The 17,882-nt window shown below is 45.0% G+C and overlaps 1 protein-coding gene across 1 annotated transcript; it reads left to right on the forward strand.

Moving 5' to 3' along the window:
* Nucleotides 1-1,626: 1,626 nt before the first annotated feature.
* KNSTRN (kinetochore localized astrin (SPAG5) binding protein) lies at nucleotides 1,627-16,623 on the forward strand. The gene is given in 11 exon segments (XM_027083892.1): nucleotides 1,627-1,702; nucleotides 1,705-1,834; nucleotides 1,999-2,093; nucleotides 5,143-5,272; nucleotides 6,151-6,198; nucleotides 8,716-8,821; nucleotides 8,985-9,078; nucleotides 10,106-10,161; nucleotides 10,931-11,005; nucleotides 15,943-15,963; nucleotides 16,261-16,623. Coding segments are annotated over 11 exon segments (921 nt in total). The 3' UTR covers nucleotides 16,351-16,623.
* Nucleotides 16,624-17,882: the final 1,259 nt, after the last annotated feature.

Raw genomic sequence — 17,882 nt, forward strand, 5'->3', positions numbered from 1 at the left:
TCCGCCTCTTTCCATCTCCACTACCACCACCACCATCCTGGCCAAGCCCCCATCATCTCTCACTTGAACGATGAGAGTAGCCTCCCAACTGTCTCTCTAATTCTGCTCTTGCTCTCCTTCAATCCATTCTCCTTGGAGTAGCCAGAGTGAACATTTTAAAATATAAATTGGGGAATTCCTGGCAGTCCAGTGGTTAGGACTTGGCGCTCCCACTGCCAGGGCCTCGGGTTCGATCCCTGGTTGGGAACTAAGATCACACAAGCTGCGCAGTGTGGCCAATATATATATATATATATAAAAATTGAATGACACTCTCCTGCTCTAATACTTCAGTGATTTCTAATTACCCTTAAGAATAAAAATCTAAAAAAAAGAGAAAAAATCTCATTACGTTTGGACTACAAATCTCTTTACCTTTGGCCTACAAAGAATGCCATTTGACTTATTTCTCCAGCTTTATCAGTACCATTCGCCTCCCATCTTTCAGTCCCTCTAGGAAAAGCCCATTCCTACCTTGGGATTTTGCATTGCTCTCCTCTTCCCCATTGCTCATCTGATTAACTCCTACTCATTTTTGTCAGTCAAACATCACTTAAGATGTCTTCCCTGGTACTTCCCTGGTGGCACAGTGGTTAAGAATCTGCCTGCCAATGCAGGGGACACGGGTTTGATCCCTGGTCCACATGTCTCGGAGCAACTAAGCCTGTGTGCTACAACTACTGAGCCCGCATGCCATGACTACTGAAGCCCGCGCACCTAGAGCCCGTGCTCCACAACAAGAGAAGCCCCCGCAATGAGAAGCCCACACACCTCAAGGAAGAGTAGTCCCCACTCGCTACAACTAGAGAAAGCCCACGTGCAGCAGCGAAGACCCAACGCAGCCAAAAAAAAATGACTCTGCAATTTAAACTAGGTTTCCCTGCTTTTCTCTCATAGCACATTGTACTTTCCCTTCATAGTTTTACTATAGTTGATGAATATATATTTATTTGGGTTTTTTCCAGCTTAACTGAGATACAGTTGACAAGTTTGTGTGACTATTTGTTTGCTGTTTCCTGGATTGTAAACTCCAAGAGGGCAGAACCCAGGTTAGTGTTGATACTTGCTGCCCTCATCCCATCTGCCCACTTAGAATTGTGGTCTGGCACATAGCAGGTGCTCAATAAATATTTGTTGAGCGAAATGAATTAGTGCACTGCTTAAGAACTCTGCCCTGTTCCCTAGGAGTAGCTTTGAATCTCCGCTTAAATTCTGGATAAGTGTTATTAAAGTTAGGACTGAGGGTAGGTGTTGCAGGTATTTCAGCTCACAGACCCTCTCCAGACCTCACCTGCCACTCTCCACCCTGTAACGTGTAGTTTCCTGCCCATCCCTCTCTGTGTTCCTGGCTATCCGGTATCATGCACCATCCCTAACAATCATAGACCAAATAAAGAGAAAGATTGTGACATGGACTCTAAACGTGACCGCGTTTGCGTCCCAAGGCCGGAATAAGACGCCAATGTCTCATAGCTCCGTTTAGGCCGGCAAAGCGCATCACTCCCCTCCCCCGCCCAGACCTGGGGGATTCCACATCCACCGCCAGGAAGCTCGCGCTCTTGCCTCGATTCGGATCTTCCGTACAGCATGGCAGCCCCCGAAGGCGTCGCCCACGGCCGTGCATTCCGTACAACATGGCCGCCTACAGAGAGCGCATCGCAGCCCTCCCGCCCGGCCACCGGAAGTTTCCGTTTGAAACCCGGGCGGCAGACCCGGTCTGCGGTACGGCAGTTATTGCCGAGCATCTTTCGAACCAGAGCGACGAGGCCTGCGGGCAGGAGCAGCAGGCGTCTGGGTTCGGCTCTCCCGGGGCGGGAGACTGGGCTGGATGTGGGAGGCCGATGGGATGGGCTGAGAATGGAGGATTTTCTCTCTCCCGAGTCGCGCTCTTCTGGGGCCCTCCGCCTGGCTCGGGCACCCTGGCTCACTCCTGGGTAACATTCGCCTTGTACCTTCCAGGCCCCAGCCGTGCCGCCTCGTTACGATGACCAGCGTGGTCAAGACAGTGTACACCCTGCAGCCCCCCTCTGTGCTGAGCAGCGGCCTGTCCGCAGGTGGGTGTCCACGCCCCCCCTGCCCCCGGGCATTGCGAACTGGCCCCGGGTGGTCAAGCCAGGAGTATGGGGGATCAAATCGGTGGCTGGGAGTGGAGGGCTCCGGCAAGGGAGGGGGTTCTATCGGCTCTGACATCCTGCTCTAACTCCCCTAGAACCGGGCTGTCTAGGCTTGTGATGGGAGTTAGGGGAAGGGCCACGTGGTGGGAATTTAGACTTGACCCATACCCCTGCTCCCCCAAACCGAACTCTGCTGCATTCACCAAGTAGATTTAAGTTGTTGATTATTCTACAATATTATTCCCATTAAGGTAGGAATCCCTTTTTAAACATTTACCTGTTTTATTTCCAGACGAGCTATCCGGAAGGACTGGGTTTATTGTCAGGGAGAAGAGGAGAGAGTCATATGAAAAGCAGGATACTTAGGGAGCACTAGGGTTCACACTGTGTCTGGTTCACATTTGTAACGGCACAGTGTCTCTTATATAGTACATTCTCAGTAAACATTTGTTGAGTGAAGTGAGAGAGAAGGGTCAGGTCTAACTAGTATTCGAGAATCTTGGGAGAAGAGAGATGGTTAAAAGTAATGATTGGGACTTCCCTGGCGGTTCAGTGGTTAGGACTCCGCACCTTCACTGCCAAGGGCCTGGGTTCCATCCCTGGTCGGGGAACTAAGTAAGATCCCACAAGATGCCCTGCGTGGTCAAAAACTAAAAAATTAAATAAATAAATAAATAAATAAAATAAAAGCAGTGTTTGATTGCTTTGCCATTTGCTTTGTGTTACTGGGCTTGCGGCTGAAAGTCATCCCCTAATGTCTGCAGTTGCTGAGCTGCCTAATCTAGAGATTATAGCACAGAATAGGCTTCAAACATCAGAACCTGTGGTAGGAGATTTTGAAGCAGCTATTTAAGATCCCTTCCCAGATGACTCCATGCAGTTGACTGATGGGCAGTAGCAGGATTGACCTTTGAAGTAAATAGGCTTTACTTCAAAGGCTTCAAAGGGTTCTGTTTGTCCTATGTTGCTTCAGAACACCTGAGTGGCAATTCTGGCATCAGCAACACCTAGGAGTTGATGGAGGAAATGGAGCCGGTCTTAGCTGCCTTTCCCTTAGAAAGCAGTCTCTCGTTCAGTGGGGAGCGACTGGCATCTCCCCAGCCAAGTTGGAAGTTTTCATCTCTTTGCTTTTTTCCTTGTCCCAGCTTTATGATCATATGTAACTTCAATAGTTTAACATTTTTAGGCTGCCTCTCAGGATTTTAGATTTTAGGCATGGGTTGGTTGTTTTTTAGTTTTTTGAATAGGTAACATTCAAAATAAATAAATATCCAAAGTGGGGAAACGATATACGGTGAAAAACAAGTCTTCCCTTCCTTGACACCAGCCATCCAATTCCCTCCTTCGCGTCTCTCATTTTAAGGAGATAGTCTTTGTTAAATCCTGCTAAATTTTTCCTATGATGCAGTCCTTAGGATCTAACAAATATGGGTTATTGAAACCAATTCCAGTCAATGAAGAGTGTTAATTTAGATCAATTTGCTATGGACACCTTTTTGCATGAGATAGATTTCTTATTGTGTGTAACTTATTAATACTTGAGAGAGGAGAAGGTAAATTCATGCACTCAAAGTTACCTTTTACTTCCAACAGAGACCTCAGAAAGAATCTTTTTAATACTTGTTTTGTGGGTAAGAGGGGAAAATAGGATGTAAGTGCCGATTGAGTGTACCTATAAATGAAGTAATTTGTTAGCCTGAGAAATCATATTTATTCCAAACTGTTGTGCAGCTAGAGTCATCAAAATAAATCTTTATCAAACACAAAGTTTCCTAATCCCTGTGATCCAGTGCTTTGTACCTCATTTCTTCAGCTTGATTTAATTGTTATGGCTCTTAATTTAGGTCAAGCTTAAAGGAGCCGTTATACAATGAACAAAGTGAAAGTTAGTATAAACTAGAAGAATCCTGTGCATGTGCTGGGGGTGCGTGCTTAACTCCAGAACAAGTTACTTGAATTTGCTATCGAATGTAAGTGGTAGAAAGATTCGATAGAGGCTGTGTGGTAGAGGTCTGGCATAAGGGCTAGGGGGGAAATGCTCTCCTCTGGCGAAGAAGAATGTCATGTCAGGGCCATTTCTCTGGTTATCTGGCAGTAGCCTAGCAGGATCGGAACAGAATACCAAACAGGGTACCTAACGAGCCTCTAAACTTAACGATGGATAAACAGTTTAAAAGGGCTGGTGGTAGGGGCTTCCCTGGTGGCGCAGTGGTTGAGAGTCCGCCTGCCGATGCAGGGGACACGGGTTTATGCCCCGGTCCGGGAAGATCTCACATGCCGAGGAGTGGCTAGGCCCGTAAGCCATGGCCACTGAGCCTGCGCGTCCGGAGCCTCTGCTGTGCAACGGGAGAGGCCACAACAGTGAGAGGCCCACATACTACAAAAAAAAAAAAAAAAAGGGCTGGTGGTAAAGGCAGTCAGCATGGAAGAGGGAAAGAAGAATAGAGGAGCTAGTTTAGAGATGGTCTGTGAAATAACTCATGAAACTGACGTGTTTCATTTATTCAATAAGTAGGTTTTGAACCTCTGTTAATATGCCAGATACTCTCCTAGATGCTGGGGCACAAAGATGTCTCTTAGAGTACTAGTTAGGGAGCCAGTCTCGTCAAAACAACTAAGCAACTGCCGAAACTCGAAGCAGCTTGAGTGTAGCCTTAGGAGAGCGGGCAGAGTGCTTAGGAGCTGAACGACATAGTTCCTTTCAACTGCTGTGTGACGAAGGACTCAGCTGTGTTCTGCCTTGCTGACGGCCACACTGCCTCTCATCCTCTTTGCTGTATGAATCTCCACTTTCACATCTATACCCTCTGGCCATTCAGTTTGCTGTATCAGCAAGCTTTTGGCTACCCTCAAACACACTGTACTGTCACATTTAAAGAATTTTGGTTTCTATTCCCAATTGGTCTAGAGGTCTTATTCTTCCGAATTTATAGAGTTGCACTGTTGGGTCATGATGCGTGGGATTCCACCCTCTTGTTTTCCTTTGCAGATGCACAAGCTCGAACCACTTCTAAGAGCCTATTACCTGTTAGGTCCAAAGAAGTCGATGTTTCCCGACCTCACTTAGGAGATTCAGAAAATGATGTTACAAAAATCATCAAACCAAGACGAGACAATGGGTGAGAGTCAGAGCATCGGTATCCAATTAGAACATTGGGCTAGAAATTGCTCAGTACCAAGAATTAGGGCTTTTGAGGGCACAGGGTATCTGAAGGATTGGCCTGTAGTCAGTGGCCTATAGCAGTGCAGCGTTGTTGACCTGTTTGTCAGAACCCTCTGTGTTGATCAGGTCAGAAGAGGCACAGCCAGGGTTACAATAAGAGATATTCTTTCCTCTCTCAGCATTTGCTCTGAGTGTACAAATAGCAGCAGTGCAGTCAAACCAGCCTTAAGTGGTAGTCGTGGCGGGTGGGGCCTAGTTGTTAGCCCAGGTTGCTGCTCTGAGCAGTCCAGCCCAGTGTAGTGTGCATGTGTGTCCCTCCACCTGGTGTTCAGCTCCCGTGTGAGTGAGGCTGACATGAAGTAGCCACACTGTCTTGAGCCGAAGCAGGTCTGTCAGGTTGTTGAGGTGGTCAGGAGGGGAGCCCGTGCCCTATTCATAAGCTCTTTTCAGTCGCCTGGGCTGACACACAAGTGCATGGGCCCTCAGAGCTTCTCAAGCTTGTGCTGTCTGGGATTTGCCTGGCAGTCCAGTGGTTAAGACTCTGTGCTTCCACTGCAGGGGGCACGGGGTTCGATCCCTGGTCAGGGAACTAAACTCCCACATGCTGCACACGGCCTGGCCAAAAATACAAAAAAAAAAAAAAAAAGTAATAACAGTACCGTGATTCTCTGATTGATTTCTTTGTTGTTGTTATTGTTTTAATTGAGGTATAGTTGACATACAACATTGTGTTAGTTTCAGGTGTACAACATAATGATTTGATATTTGTATATATTGCAAAATGATCACCGCAGTAAGTCTAGTTAACATCCTGATTTGTTTTTGCTTCTCTAGGCAGCTGAGAGCTACAGACACTGCCACCAGGAGGAACATCAGGAAGAGGTGAGCATCAGGGTAGATGAAACCTGGCCACCGTTTTAGGGTAGTGGAGCTCAATCCTGGTTGTACATCAGAATCAGTCACAGGACTTGTTTTACTGTGTTGGAGTCTGATGCCGCCCCAGAAATCTAGATGGGATTTTCAGGGCTGAGGCACAGCCGATTTTGAGAACCATTGTCAGGGCAAGGATCAGTGATGCTACCATCTTGAGCACCAGACAAGAGTTTGGGGGCTCCATGCCAGGACCACTGCCCGAACCTAGCCATGGCCCATCGGCAGGAGCGGGAAGCCCTCAGGATGGGAGAGCCTGCGTGTGGTTAGTGAGTTCGAGATGAGTGTTCTGCTGCCGCCGCTGCTGCTGTTGAAATTCTGGAGGAGGATCCATCTTTCTCTGCTTGAGACTTGCTTGGACATTTTGCAATCCTGCAGACAGAAATAACATGAGCTGAAAAGTTTGTAGACATAGGTTTTAATTCCACATCTGTTATTTGGGCATGACTTAAAAGTTCTGAAGACAAAATACTATCAAGGACTCAGAACTTTGAAAAGGCTTAATATTGATGATGATAATGGCTATTACTTTTTTTGATTTTTTGCATTTTATTTATTTTTTTATACAGCAGATTCTTATTAGTTATCTATTTTATATATATTAGTGTATGTATGTCAAACCCAATCTCCCAATTCATCACAGCACCACCACCACCACCACTTTTCCCCCTTGGTGTCCATACGTTTGTTCTCTACATCTGTGTCTCTATTTCTGCCCTGCAAACTGGTACCATTTTTCTAGGTTCCACATATATGCATTAATATACAATATTTGTTTCTCTCTTTTTGACTTAATTCACTCTGTATGACAGTCTCTAGATCCACCCACGTCTCTACAAATGACCCAAGTTCGTTCCTTTTTATGGCTGAGTAATATTCCATTGTATATATGTACCACATCTTCTTTATCCATTCGTCTGTTGATGAGCATTTAGGTTGCTTCCATGGCCTGGCTATTGTAAACAGTGCTGCATTGAACACTGGGGTGCATGTGTCTTTTTGAATTATGGTTTTCTCTGGGTATATACCCAGTAGTGGGATTGCTGGGTCATATGGTAATTCTATTTTTAGTTTTGTAAGGAACCTCCATACTGTTCTCCATAGTGGCTGTATCAATTTACATTCCCACCAACAGTGCAAGAGGGTCCCCTTTTCTCCACACCCTCTCCAGCATTTGTTGTTTGTAGATTTTCTGATGATGCCCATTCTGACTGGTGTGAAGTGATACCTCATTGTAGTTTTGATTTGCATTTCTCTAATAATTAGTGATGTTGAGCAGCTTTCCATGTGCTTCTTGGCCATCTGTATGTCTTCTTTGGAGACATGTCTATTTAGGTCTTCTGCCCATTTTTTGATTGAGTTGTTTGTTTTTTTGATATTGAGCTGCATGAGCTGTTTATATATTTTGGAGATTAATCCTTTGTCCGTTGATTTGTTTGCACATATTTTCTCCCATTCTGAGGTTGTCTTTTCGTCTTGTTTGTAGTTTCCTTTGCTTTGCAAAAGCTTTTAAGTTTCATTAGGTCCCATTTGTTTATTTTTGTTTTTATTTCCATTACTCTAGGAGGTGGATCAAAAAAGATCTTGCTGTGGTTTATGTCAAAGAGTGTTCTTCCTATGTTTTCCTCTAAGAGTTTTATAGTGTCCGGTCTTACATTTAGGTCTCTAATACATTTTGAGTCGATTTTTGTATGGTGTTATGGAGTGTTCTAATTTCATTCTTTTACATGTAGCTGTCCAGTTTTCCCAGCACCACTTTCTGAAGAGACTGTCTTTTCTCCATTATATGTCCTTGCCTCCTTTGTCGTAGATTAGTTGACCATAGGTACGTGGGTTTATCTCTGGGCTTTCTATCCTGTTCCATTGATCTATATTTCTGTTTTTGTGCCAGTACCGTATTGTCTTGATTACTGTAGCTTTGTATTATAGTCTGAAGTCAGGGAGTCTGATTCCTCCAGCTCAGTTTTTTTCCCTCAAGACTGCTTGGGCTATGGCTATTACTTATTAAAAGTTTTGTGTCAGTAGCTGTGCTAAGAATTGTACATGTATTCTCTCTTATCCTTCATGGTAATATTATGAAATGTGTGTATTAATTCTAGAAATGAGGAAACAGCCTCAGAGAGGTTACACAACTCCCTGAAAGTCATATACCACTATGTGATGATGCCAGGATTCAAACCAACCGGACTCCATAGCCCATACTCTTTTTTTTTTTTTTTTTTTTGTGGTACGCGGGCCTCTCACTGTTGAGGCCTCTCCCGTTGCGGAGCACAGGCTCCAGACGCGCAGGCTCAGCGGCCATGGCTCATGGGCCCAGCCGCTCCGCGGCATGTGGGATCTTCGGGACCAGGGCACGAACCCATGTCCCCTGCATCGGCAGGCGGACTCTCAACCACTGCGCCACCAGGGAAGCCCAGCCCATACTCTTAATCCCTCCACCACTTCATCTAAGTACGATTATCATTACAGCTATAAGCCACTGAGTAAAGAGAAATCAGAGGAAGAGCTCAAGGATAAGAACCAGCTCTTAGAGGCCGTCAACAAGCAGTTGCACCAGAAGTTGATTGAAACTCAGGTAAGCGATCCACCAGACCTGCCATCAGCTGCACTGGGTGATGCATGTGGAATCCTGAGGGACCACGCCAGGTGCCTGAGCGCAGGAGAAGATGCCAGGCTTGCGCTGTGGCTGCCCCTGAGGAATGGGGCAGGCCTTACCTGTCTGTATGGCACCCCTACAGGGAGAGCTGAAGGACTTGACCCAAAAAGTGGAGCTGCTGGAGAAGTTTCAGGACAGCTGTCTGGCAATTTTGGAGAGCAAGGGCCTCAACCCAGGTAAGAGATGGCACACAACTGCCTTCAAAGGAGTCAGTGCATGTGCCCCTTCCTGGGTGATTCTGGACTGTGCATCAGGGGTCTGGCATGGTGTCAGCTGACCCAGTCAGTGCAGGGGTTGCCTAGCAAAGCCCTGAAGATTTGGGGGAGCTCCACTCTGTTCTGTTGTGATGTTGACTTTGCCTGCCCAGCGGAGTTTCGGATGGTTGTGCAGAGAGGATTCTCTCTTTCTTATCTGAACACTTTATACCATTAGTTTGGTGCTGACAGGTATGATCTTGCAAATACATCAGAAATATTTTCTTTCTTTCAAGGGATATAGCATACAGGTAACCTTCACAGGTGGAGAGAGAGATAATACTGTTGAAAGGGTTCGTAAAGCTGGCTAGTTAGCAGAATCACGGTGTTTAAAATGTGATTCCTGTTCTGAGCCTGTCCCTAGAGGGCAGAGTCTGTCGCAGAGAGGAAGCGGAAGAAGGGGTTACCCCAGGACTGTAAGAGAGCCTGAATCGAGGAGCCTGAGAATGCCCCGGGAAGGAGCCCAGGCTTGTTTGAATGAAGGAGTGCTGACTTTGAATGCTGCCATTAACCTGTGCATTTTAGGATATATTCTTGATAGTCACCATATACGTTTTTGGATGATTTTAATTTCCTACGTGTATGCACTGTTTTTACCAAAAATAATAAAATTTTTTAAGGCCTGAAAAGCTTTTAAAAATAGTTTTGTGTATTGTTAACGAAACCAAAAAATACAACCTATACATTTCTTTTGAACAAATTTTCCGCTGAGCTGAGGAGAAAGCAGGATGAAGTTTTGGCCATATCCATACCTAGAGAGGGAGGGGAGATAAAATCCAGCTCTGGAGGGCAGGCGTGGGTGACCTTGCCAAGGTGAGAACTCAGGGGAGAGAGTTTTCAGATGCTTAGAGAAGTTTCCCTCGTGAATACTCCTGTGGAGGGATTTTAATTTTCTTTTAAGTTGCAGTTCCCTAGGCAAGGCTGACTTTGTTGTATTTACTGGTTTTAGGCAGTGAGACCCTGGCGGCACGGCAAGACTCCACCACGGATCACATGGACTCGATGGTGAGGGTGTGGGTGTGAGTGGGCGAAGGCCCCGTGAGCGTGAGGCCCTGCAGATCTAAGCAGGTCTCTGCCGTGTGCTCGGCAAAGCCCACGAAGCAGCCTTCGGTTATCCAGGGTAGTGGAAGAGGGTGGTGGATGTGTACTCAAAGTAGCATATTTTACTTGGAAGGTGACTTTGTGCTTACAAATATGAGGGAGTCTAAGTTGAGAATGTACTAGTTTAAAACCCATAGCAGGGTGGACCGTAGAGACAGCTTTCTGGTTTCTCTATTCTTTGCTTTACCAAATTTCTCCCCTTATTCCTTTGCTGAGAACTGTGTCTTACAAAGGTCCAGCCTGAATTAAATCTGTCTTCTCTTTGGTTCCCTCCCTGAAGTAGAGGGCAATCGTTTGCACTTAAAGCCTTTTGAGCTTCTGTGATCTATTCCCCAGGAAGATCAGTTGTCATCTTAGAATCCTAGAATACTAGGTATGGAAGCCTTCCTCAGCTCCCCCAGGCGATTTGTCACCCCTTTAGTGGCTACTGCCTTTCGTTCATATTACCTGTGTAGCACAGAGCACGTGGAGGTGGGGTTCTCTGTCCATGCTGTGGACTCAGTTCTTCCAGGCCCACGAGAGAGCCCAGCACGTTTGCGGACACTCAGTCAGTGACTGAACAGATGGGATATTAGCAATCATCTAATTCAACTCCCATGAAGAGATTAGTTTATATGAAGAAAGTTCTCACATTTCAATAAAGATTTGTTACTACCTTGTACTTTTCTCTTAGCTGCTGTTAGAAACTTTGCAAGATGAACTGAAGCTTTTTAACGAAACAGCCAAAAAGCAGATGGAGGAGTTACAGGTGAGAGGCAGACATCTCCGCAAGGCAAAATTACCATTTCCTACCACAATAGGTGGATCTGTGGAGGGCTCTTTCTTATTTATCTCTTTATTCATTTTTTTTTTTTTTGTGGTACGCGGGCCTCTCACTGTTGTGGCCTCTCCCGTTGTGGAGCACAGGCTCCGGACGCGCAGGCTCAGTGGCCGTGGCTCACGGGCCCAGCCGCTCCACGGCATGTGGGATCTTCCCAGACCGGGGCACGAACCCGTGTCCCCTGCATCGGCAGGCGGACTTCCAACCACTGCGCCACCAGGGAAGCCCTCTTTATTCATTTTTAATAAACTATTTTGTAATAATTTTAGATTGCAGAAAAGTTGTAAAGATAATGGAGAATTCAACTCCCCTAATATTAACATCTTACATTATCATGCTGTATTTGTCAATACTAAGAAACCAATATTGATGCCTTACTATTAACTAAATTCCAAGACTTTATTTGATTTCACCATTTTTTTCAACTAATTTTGTGTTCTAAAGACTCTTAGAAATGTTCACATCTGCAGGGCATGAGGCAGTGTGCAACACGCTAGGTGGCTCCAGGTTGACAGTTGACACCTGTGTGAAATCCATGCTGTAGAAACTTGATATCTCAGGGAAACCTGTAATAGGAAACCCCGATTCTTGGGTCTGGACCACTTTGGATTGCTTGGATGAACCATGGGATACTACACGGAATCCTAGAGGATTTCATTGCTCCAGTTGAGATAACAGACTCTGTAGTAGAGAGAGACAATTCCTAAAACCAACACAGATAAACAAACCTAAGATAGAAAAGACAATGTCTGTCAGTATCCCAAACAGAAGCATAATGTTCTGGTTATGGTATTGTCTTTCCTGTGAGTCAGAGTTTGGTGGTTTTTTGTTTTTTGTCTTTTTTAATGTCTTTCCATGCAGGCCTTAAAGGTAACGTTGAAGATAAAAGAAGAAGAGAGGGCCCAGTTCCTAGAACAACAGACCTTATGTAACAGTCAAGTAAATGATTTTACAACAGCCCTTGAGGAAATGGAGCAGCTATTAGAAATGTGATAAAAAGCATGTGGCCACATGGCTCCCTCTTGGGGATGAACTCTCAGAGGAAGCCCCTTAGGACATCTGCTTCTTGGCCATGACCTTCTAGGACTCACCATCCCCAGAATGAAAACAGTTTCTGCAGTTTATGCTGGAATGGCAATTCCTCCTTTAAGCAAGCATTCCCAGCCTTCAGATTGACCAGCTCTCCTGAACCTCACAATGCGTAATTGAGGCCTACAAGAGAGGGGGCCTGAAAGCTTGGATCAACCTCCTAGGCAACAGAGCGGCACAGAATTAGTATCAGGAGACTAAACCAGCCACAGCCAGAGAAGCCAAAAGGTCACATTCAGACGTGTGGGAAGAAACAGTGGTGCACAGGTGCTTCACGGGAGACATCACTGAGGAGCCCTGCGGTCCCCTCGTAACTTGGAACGCATTCTGTCCCATCCTGGTTGGGTTCTATAACCTCACTGTAAATTTACGAACTGGAAGTTACCTGAAATGGTTTAATAAATGGGGTGAAGGTATAGATAGCAATAACACCTATGAAACAATACACCTTGGAGCTTTTAATCTAAATCAGTTCTGTTTTTGTTTTTATAAAGTGTTACTTTAAAAATAAATATTTCTGTAACTATTCAGACTGCAACACTGGCAAATGAAAAGAGCCTTTTAACCTAAATACATCCACTGAATACTATTGAACTAATCTAGGTAACAAGTTCAAGCCTCCAGTTTCACCCAGAATATTTTTCTTCCACTCATTAGGTGCTCTGTAGCTAGTGCCCCCCCCACACCCCCTAACCCCATCTTCCAGGAACATTAGCTAGTCTTCTGTGGTGTTCCCTGTTTGTAGCAGTGGGTGCCACACTCCGTCCACCAGGTTTGTGTCACTAGCTGCCTGCATTCCTAAGTATGCGTGTATCTCTGCTCTTGCTTTGCACGGCCAATCCTGGACCTGGCCCCCTGGATCCTTAGTCAACTGAAGTCCACAGCAGCCACACCCCCCCCGCAACCGCCAGTCCACCAAAGGCACCGCGATATTTCATAGTCAAACTAGGCACACTTCGGCTTTGGCCATGTCCCATTTTTTTCTGCACCTCTCCCAATTTCTTCAGCAACTCCCCCTACTCTTCAGCATTATTGGGGCTGCCCAGAGCCACCCAATCAAGTCAAGTAACGTCCCACCCTAACTTATAGGGCTAAAATTCTTTTCCTTCATACACATGCAACATTCACACAGTTGGTTATGTCCCAAATATTTTGATAGGGAAACCCAGTTAAATAATTCTCACTGGTGACAAGGGCTGAATATTTTCTTCTACCCATTTTCAGGATGTTTATCGTTTAAAAGATTTTTACCCAAGTGAATTTGTAATTGGCATTTCTGGTCCCCCCAAAAGTTCTACTTCCTTCTTGGAAGGAAAGGGTGGGAAACTCAGCTGTGAGATCCTTTCCTCCTTGTCATGCCTCCCTAGTTAACTCCTAAGAATGGAACTCTCCCAACTCCTCCATTACTCATCTTGCCCAGTGTTGAGATCCTGTTTGCTCAAGGTCTGGCCTCACAAGGGGCCTTCACCTCACGGTGCTGCTTTGCACCACCAGCCAGCATTTGTGCAGTCTTGCCTTTTCTTGTCTTCCCTCTGACCTCTGCTGCTCCATCTGCCTTTTGTACGTGTGGAGGTGTTGTGGTGCTTATTCTGATCTACAGCCTCAATAAATTCCTGCATTACGTGAACCAATGTGATCTGCACCCTCCACTTTGCTAGACGCTATAGGAAACTTTAATGTAGCATGACATTCTTAACCTCAGAAATGCTTACAGTACATGTGGTGAAACATTGCACAGGTGATATACAAGTTGAATAACAAAGGCAATAGTTTACTAAACAGTGGGTTGTGTGATATAGTTGTGTGCTATAGTAGTTAACTCTGAGCTAGTTCGGTTGGGGGAGGCTTGATCGAAGCGGTAAACTGGGGTTGAAGGAAGAGTAATATTTAGGGAGGCTAGCTAGAGGATTGAGAACTTTCCAGGTTGGTGAACACATGGAATTTGGGGACAGTAGCGCACTCAGAGAGGGCATGGAAGCTTCACGCCCTTTCCCCATGCATCTCTTCCATCTGGCTGTTCCTGAGTTATATCCTTTTCTAATAAACCAGATCTAGCAAATAAAATATTTCTCTGAGTCCGTGAGCCATTCTAGCAAATCAGTCAAACCCAAGGAGGGGATCATTAGAACTTCCGAGGAGAAAATAAAATTATGAGAGACTGAAGAAAAAAAAAAAAAAGTTGAGGGGATATCCAGATGAGTCTTGAGGAACTCAGTAAGAACACTGGGCTTCTTCAGAAGGTTCAAGATGAGAGGGGAGGAATTCCCTGGTGGTCCAGTGGTTAGGACTCTGTGCTTCCACTGCAGGGGACATGGGTTCGATCCCTGGTCAGGGAACTAAGATCCCGCAGGTCATGTGGCACGGCCAAGATATTTTTTTTTTTTTTTTTTTTTTTTGCGGAGCACAGGCTCTGGACGCGCAGGCTCAGCGGCCATGGTTCACGGGCCCAGCTGCTCCGCGGCATGTGGGATCTTCCCGGACCGGGGCACGAACCCGTGTCCCCTGCATCGGCGGGCGGACTCTCAACCACTGCGCCACCAGGGAAGCCCGGCCAAGATATTTTTTAAAAAAAAAAGATGAGAGGGGATTATATCTGACACTTAACCGAGCACTTGCAATATGCCACGTGTGATGTTTATGTGTGTTCCTCCTTATGTTCATTCTCATGTAATCCTCATTACAGTCACACAGGGTAAGCACTATTAACCCTTTTTATAGCTAAAGAAAAAGGCTCAGAGAAATTATACTAAATTAATCCATATAATTAATTAATGCAATTAGTTAATGAAATGAAGTGGATTTGCCCAAGGTCAAACAACAGGCAAGTACTGGAGAAAGATTTGAGCCAGGGAATAATGGGAGTGGAAAGTACATGGTGCTACTAGACGTTTTGAAGAAACTTAAATGCAAGCTAGGAGGTGTGGATTTTTATCATCCGGGCCAGAAGTTTACAAACTGTCTCAGTTCATGATGCTCCTGGTGTCTCAATATTTTATGACACACCAAAAGAAATACCTAAAAGTTCTAAATACCTAAAAGTTCTATTTTTAGTAGGTATTTGAAAAAATAATACAAATAAATCTAAAGAAAATATTTTTATTTTTAAATAACTACAATTATTTACTAATGGGATGTGGGGCACAGTTTAATTTCTCAAGCCTTGGAATCAAATTGGACACTACCACCTTCCTATCCTGTTTGACACTGAGAGGAACACAGCATGACCTAATGTTGAAACTGACCTACTTTGGGCTAGTACTTCACATGTTGTCTAACATGTCATGTATCACTGTGATTCCCCCAGAAGTTTATCCCGTGGCATCCCAGTGAGCTTGCTGTCTAGGGATGCCTTTCACAGTCTGAGAACCGTGAATCTAGGCAATAAGGAATCACTGATACATTTTGAGCAGATAATCACCATAATGAATGATTTAGAAAAAATGAAAGGTGTGTGAAAGATGGATGGCTTGCAGGATCTTAGTTCCTGAGCCACTCCTTGGGCAGGCAGGAGGTCATGGGGCACCTTTTTTTCTTTCAGTTTTATTGAGATACAACTGACATAGCAGTGTATAAGTTTAAGGTTTACAGCATAATGATTTGACTTACATACATCATGAAATGATTATCACAACAAGTTTGTTATTTTGTTTTTGGCCATGCAACGTGGTTTGCAGAATCTTAGTTCCCCGACCGGGGATCAAACCTGGGCCCCCAGCAGTGGAAATGCAAAGTCCTAACCACAGGGAATTCCCATTAATTTACTGTTCTTTTTCTAGGTTCTTAAAATAGAAGATAAGGTAATTCCATTTCAATTTTTATCTTTTCCAGTATATGCATTTACAACTATAAATTGTCCCTCTAAGGGCCAGGTAGCAGCATCCCAAATTTTGCTATGTCCTATTCTGATTGTTTGTCTTTCTGTTCAAAATATGTTCTAATTTCCATTGTGATTTCTTCTTTCATCTGTGGATAATCTGGCTTCCTGCCTCATGACTCTCCCCAAACAATTTTTGATAAGGTGTGTGAAATGAAATTCACATTTTATGGCAAGACAAGAAAAATTTAAATATAAAAAAATTTCCTCTGCCCTTTAGCCTCCTGTCTCCCCTCTACTGTGCATTGTGTATCTGCATTTTGCCTCAACAAAACCTTCCCCGCTGGCAGAAATACCTGCTCATCCATAAACAGCAACATCCTCCTAGCAGGAACAAGGCAACGCCTTAAAAGACAACATTTCTTCCTGATCTTGTAAAGGGGTCACAACGACCCATCAGTTTGCACTTGCCGATCTGGATTGTGTAAACTGTCAGTGATACGTCATCTAATGTATGGCTCTGTCTCACAAAACTTATGTAACTGTGTTTTGACTTCTAACAGGCAGAACAGTTCTTGGAACACAAATTTGAGGGTTACAGTACTCAGATTTGGCTCAAATAAAAGTTTCCATTTCTTTCATAGATTGGCTATTGATTAATTTTTCATCGAAATATGCTTGGTGTAGTCAGCAGGATACCAGAGACAGCCACCAGAGGACACCTGGAAGATGCCTCAAACCGGCACTCAGTACCAGCATGGGTACTTTGAGCCTCACCAGCTTCTCAGCATCTCTCAGGTGTTCTGGTGAGTTCTCCTAATACCCAGATCTTGTTTTTTTTTTTTAATTTTTGTTATGATATGCTAGTATTTATTTATTTATTTTGCGGTGCGCGGGCCTCTCACTGTTGTGGCCTCTCCCGCTGCGGAGCACGGGCTCCGGACGTGCAGGCTCAGCGGCCATGGCTCACGGGCCCAGCCGCTCCGCGGCATGTGGGACCCTCCCGGACCGGGGCACGAACCCGTGTCCCCCGCATCGGCAGGCGGACTCTCAACCACTGCGCCACCAGGGAAGCCCCTGAGATCTTGTTGTTTTGGTGATGATCCTGAAAATTTTATTTGGGCTGGTTTTTACTTGTCTTAAAGGGCACGTAGGAATTTCCTAGGCAGGGTCCTAGGGGGATCTGGACAGGAAGTCCAGGGAAACATAGGTAGCTGGTTTTTGTTAAGTTCGGCTTAAATCAAGGGAAAAAAAGGGGTAAATTGATATCAGGTCTTAACAGAACTTTTTTGTTAGTGAAATGAGAGACTGAGTTATTCAGCTCTGAAGAATAAAGGGACATTTTGCTCCTGACCACAAGGCATCCTCAGGTGACTGAGGACCTTGCAGAAGTGTCTGAGGATCAATCCTTACTATGTGCAGTGGTCCTACAAGGGAACCCCACTACGACCATTAAGTAAATGCTGCTTATCTGTGGGGCGCAACAGAAGCTGATAACTTAGCACTCCCCGCACCCATGACAGTCTTAGATTGTCACAGGGAGAAACCGAGACACATAAGAGTCAAACCGACTGCTAGACTCAGAAGCAGTGCACATCCAGTCCACCACACTGTCCTCAGAAAATTGTTCAGATCATATCTCATACCTGAACCAGACTACCAAATTAATAATGGGAAATCATGCCTCATGGGCCAAACAGCTCCCGGATGAATAGCCACCTATGGGAACCCCAGCTGGGTTTATGTATAACACCCATGAAACTGACACTTGCAAGCGTTTAACTTCATGGGAAGGTCTGACCAAAAATCATTTGTCCCTGAGATGGCCAAAATGGGGCACTTTCGACTTACCTAAGTTGGTAAATTTTATTTGCACACTAAATTAGAAAAAGCCGGCTTAAG

The sequence above is a fragment of the Aethalodelphis obliquidens genome, unplaced genomic scaffold (assembly GCF_003676395.1).
Source record: "Aethalodelphis obliquidens isolate GAN/ISIS:26980383/991018 unplaced genomic scaffold, ASM367639v1 scaffold51, whole genome shotgun sequence".
NCBI classification, from domain to species: Eukaryota; Metazoa; Chordata; class Mammalia; order Artiodactyla; family Delphinidae; genus Aethalodelphis; species Aethalodelphis obliquidens.